This window comes from Sphaeroforma arctica, assembly GCF_001186125.1.
Source record: "Sphaeroforma arctica JP610 unplaced genomic scaffold supercont1.183, whole genome shotgun sequence".
Classification (NCBI taxonomy): Eukaryota; class Ichthyosporea; order Ichthyophonida; genus Sphaeroforma; species Sphaeroforma arctica.
The window spans coordinates 59146-61990 of NW_014040375.1; the positions used below are offsets into that span (position 1 = coordinate 59146).

At 45.7% G+C, this 2845-nt stretch overlaps 1 protein-coding gene across 1 annotated transcript in view; it reads left to right on the forward strand.

Annotated features, from left to right (window-relative positions):
• Positions 1-4: 4 nt before the first annotated feature.
• SARC_03555 (hypothetical protein) overlaps positions 5-2845 on the forward strand; it is a gene marked incomplete at both ends in the record, with an annotated part of 12474 nt that continues 9633 nt past the window's right edge. The window contains 5 exons of the mRNA XM_014302650.1: positions 5-19; positions 290-398; positions 972-1335; positions 1591-1868; positions 2118-2413. Coding sequence (XP_014158125.1) covers positions 5-19; positions 290-398; positions 972-1335; positions 1591-1868; positions 2118-2413 — 1062 coding nt within the window. The remainder of the gene's footprint in view (positions 20-289; positions 399-971; positions 1336-1590; positions 1869-2117; positions 2414-2845) is intronic.

Here is a 2845-nt window from a genome sequence, read left to right on the forward strand (position 1 = left end):
TTATATGGTCGACTTTTTTGTCTCGTGGAGTATCGTGTGAAAGTGACGCGCGCTCGAGTGTTCAGACAGAATATACAACTGCTGAGTTTTGTGTCAGGTTATCCCCGTATCTGTGATTCCTCTATATTTATATTTGTTCAACGCTCACTCTATTATGTATGTCAATTTTTTGTTAGACTGCAATATTGCTACTCGCTGGCTTGTGTGTTTTTTGTGTATAGTTGTACACGTATGTCGTATACAATTATATCCTTCCATTTAACAACTGACATCACTAACATTGGAATAGAATGCGGATTCCGACTTTAATCTCGGTGGAGGTGATGCGGCTACCGAGGCTGCGTTACAGCAGATGCTACAACAACTCGGACTCGATCTGAGAACCGCCATGACTGGACGTAGGTTTTCACGTAGTATTCTTGCTCTCACACTGTGCATGTGACGTTATATATAGTCGGACTTTCTATTCTGTCCTCTTGTGTGATTTTGTGCGCGTGAAAACTAAGGATGTATGCATGTTTTATGTCGGTAAATGTGATCTAGTTACGTGATTGTCACTGTATCAGGTGGCGAATTCGGGGGTTTTTCTTTGCCAATCGAAACGAGTGCATGCTGTGAGCCAGGTGGGCACTATTTGGCATTCTGACGAAGGCCAAAGAATACCGCTGGACGTAGCAACTGTCGCTTCCAGTCCAGATATTCAATATCGATGCTCAACAATTCTGCTGCCACAATTGTTTTGAACACTCGTTCAGATATTTGGCGTAGTAGTTTCGGTTTTTTTCTGTATATGAATTGAATATTGGGCTTTCCATATCTGTATGGTGGAAATATTATAGCTCGCAACAGACTTTTAGAGTCCTGTTAAAGTTGCGCACGGATCTTACATTCCCTACAGGGCGTCTGCAATAAGTATGCGTGCACGATTTTACGAAACTAAAGTAGACACATTGGACCCCAATTTATCATAGAACACGCCAAGATACGCGACTTCCTGACCAGCATGAAGGATCCAAGCCCTTCCAAGCAACTTTCCTCACTCAGCGAACTGTGCGAGATGCTGTCGATGGGTGCTGACGACACGGTGTCAAACACACTAGCTCGGGAGATGGTCCCGGTATTGGTGGAGCTTCTGAATACCGGGGCGAATGATGAGATCATGATCACGGCGTGTAGAGCATTGGTGTATTTAATGGAGATCATGCCATCGTCTTCAGACGTCGTTGTTTCAGAGGGTGCTGTGCCGGTGCTTTGCGCTAAGCTGATGGTCATTGAGATTATTGATCTGGCCGAAGAGGCCTTGTTGGCGATAGAGAAGCTGTCCAGGCGGAATGGGTATGTGACTATGTCTACACCCAGGCTACAAATACGTTGATTGTCTGATATTCTGTTTTCAGAAAACCATCCAGTCTGTTTTGGATGTCCTATAAATAATACAACCATTTGCGGTATTCATTCGTGGTGCTTACGGCGGGGCTGCAAACCCCACACGATTATCGTATTGCAGTTCGGCTGCAAGGGCTATACAACCAACTAATCGCCACTAATCGCTCCCCTTTTCACACCAACGGCATACCTTTTCACCTTTAGAGATGCGCTGCTTGAAGGAGGTGGCCTGGCTGCTGTGTTGACGTATCTCGACTTCTTTGCGACTGCGTCGCAGCGGTCCGCACTAACATCAGCCTCCAACATGTGTGCGGAAGCCACCAATACAAAGGAGTGCTACGAATCTGTGTTGCCAGTCATGGGCACCCTCAGACATTTGGTGGCAAGCGGCGATGCTAAGATGGCCGAGAGAGCCTGTGCGTGCTGCATGAATCTGGTGGATGTCTTCCAGGGCGATGCCACCAAGTTGGAGACAATTGCTGGTATGGTTTTGCGAGGCGGGGCTACTGGGCTGTACCACCCAGTTTGGCTCGCTGCCAACACTGCACGCACACCCGCAGATGCATACAATTGCGAGTCTTCCCTACTAACTTACGAAGGGGCGGCGTTGCTTTATGGTCCATGGCAGCGCTTATGTGCGAGCTATCAGTGAAGTCCGCATTTTTATAATACATATATTTTTCTTCTGCTCCTTCTCCTCATACAAATTTGCTTTTTACTGATACACACAGGGTCGGATCTGGTACCTAACTTGCTGACAAACATCGGCCATACGCAAGAGTCTGCGGCTGTGCTCACGACAGTCATCCTCACACTGGCACAGCTATGCAACGGAAGCCCAAAGCTTGCCGCGGCCTGTTTCGCACAGAATGTTCCCGATCTCGTATACAACTTCGTTGTGGAGGAGCATCACAGTGTGAAAGCAGAGACAAGCACAGACAGCCCATTGATAGCACACAAGGGCAATGCACTCGCCCACGTGCCCACCACAACAGGAGTGGTGCTGAAACACCAGCCACCCAAGCAGGTAATCACATGGCAGCGTCAAGTGGTTGTATTTGCCTACAGTTGTGCAGGCATGGGCAATGAGACATGCATGTGAATGAACTCATCTAGTGATAATAATGTATGTGTTTATGTAAGTCAGCAAAAAGGTTTATTTTAATTCACGAGTATACCTCTTTGTATATATATGTATATATACATATATATATACATATATATATATATATATATATATATATGTATGTATATGCGCATGTGCGCAGAGATGTACCGCAAACACATATACTTGGATATTTCGGAAATATACGTACTTCTTGGCTCGAGTACCTCTTGTGTTTTGAACATGTGTATAGATGCAAAGAGTTTCATTCTAATTCGAGTATACCTCTTTTGTATATATATATAGGATCCATCCTCCACTCCCCTCGAGGAGTGGAGGAGATGAACGTGCTCC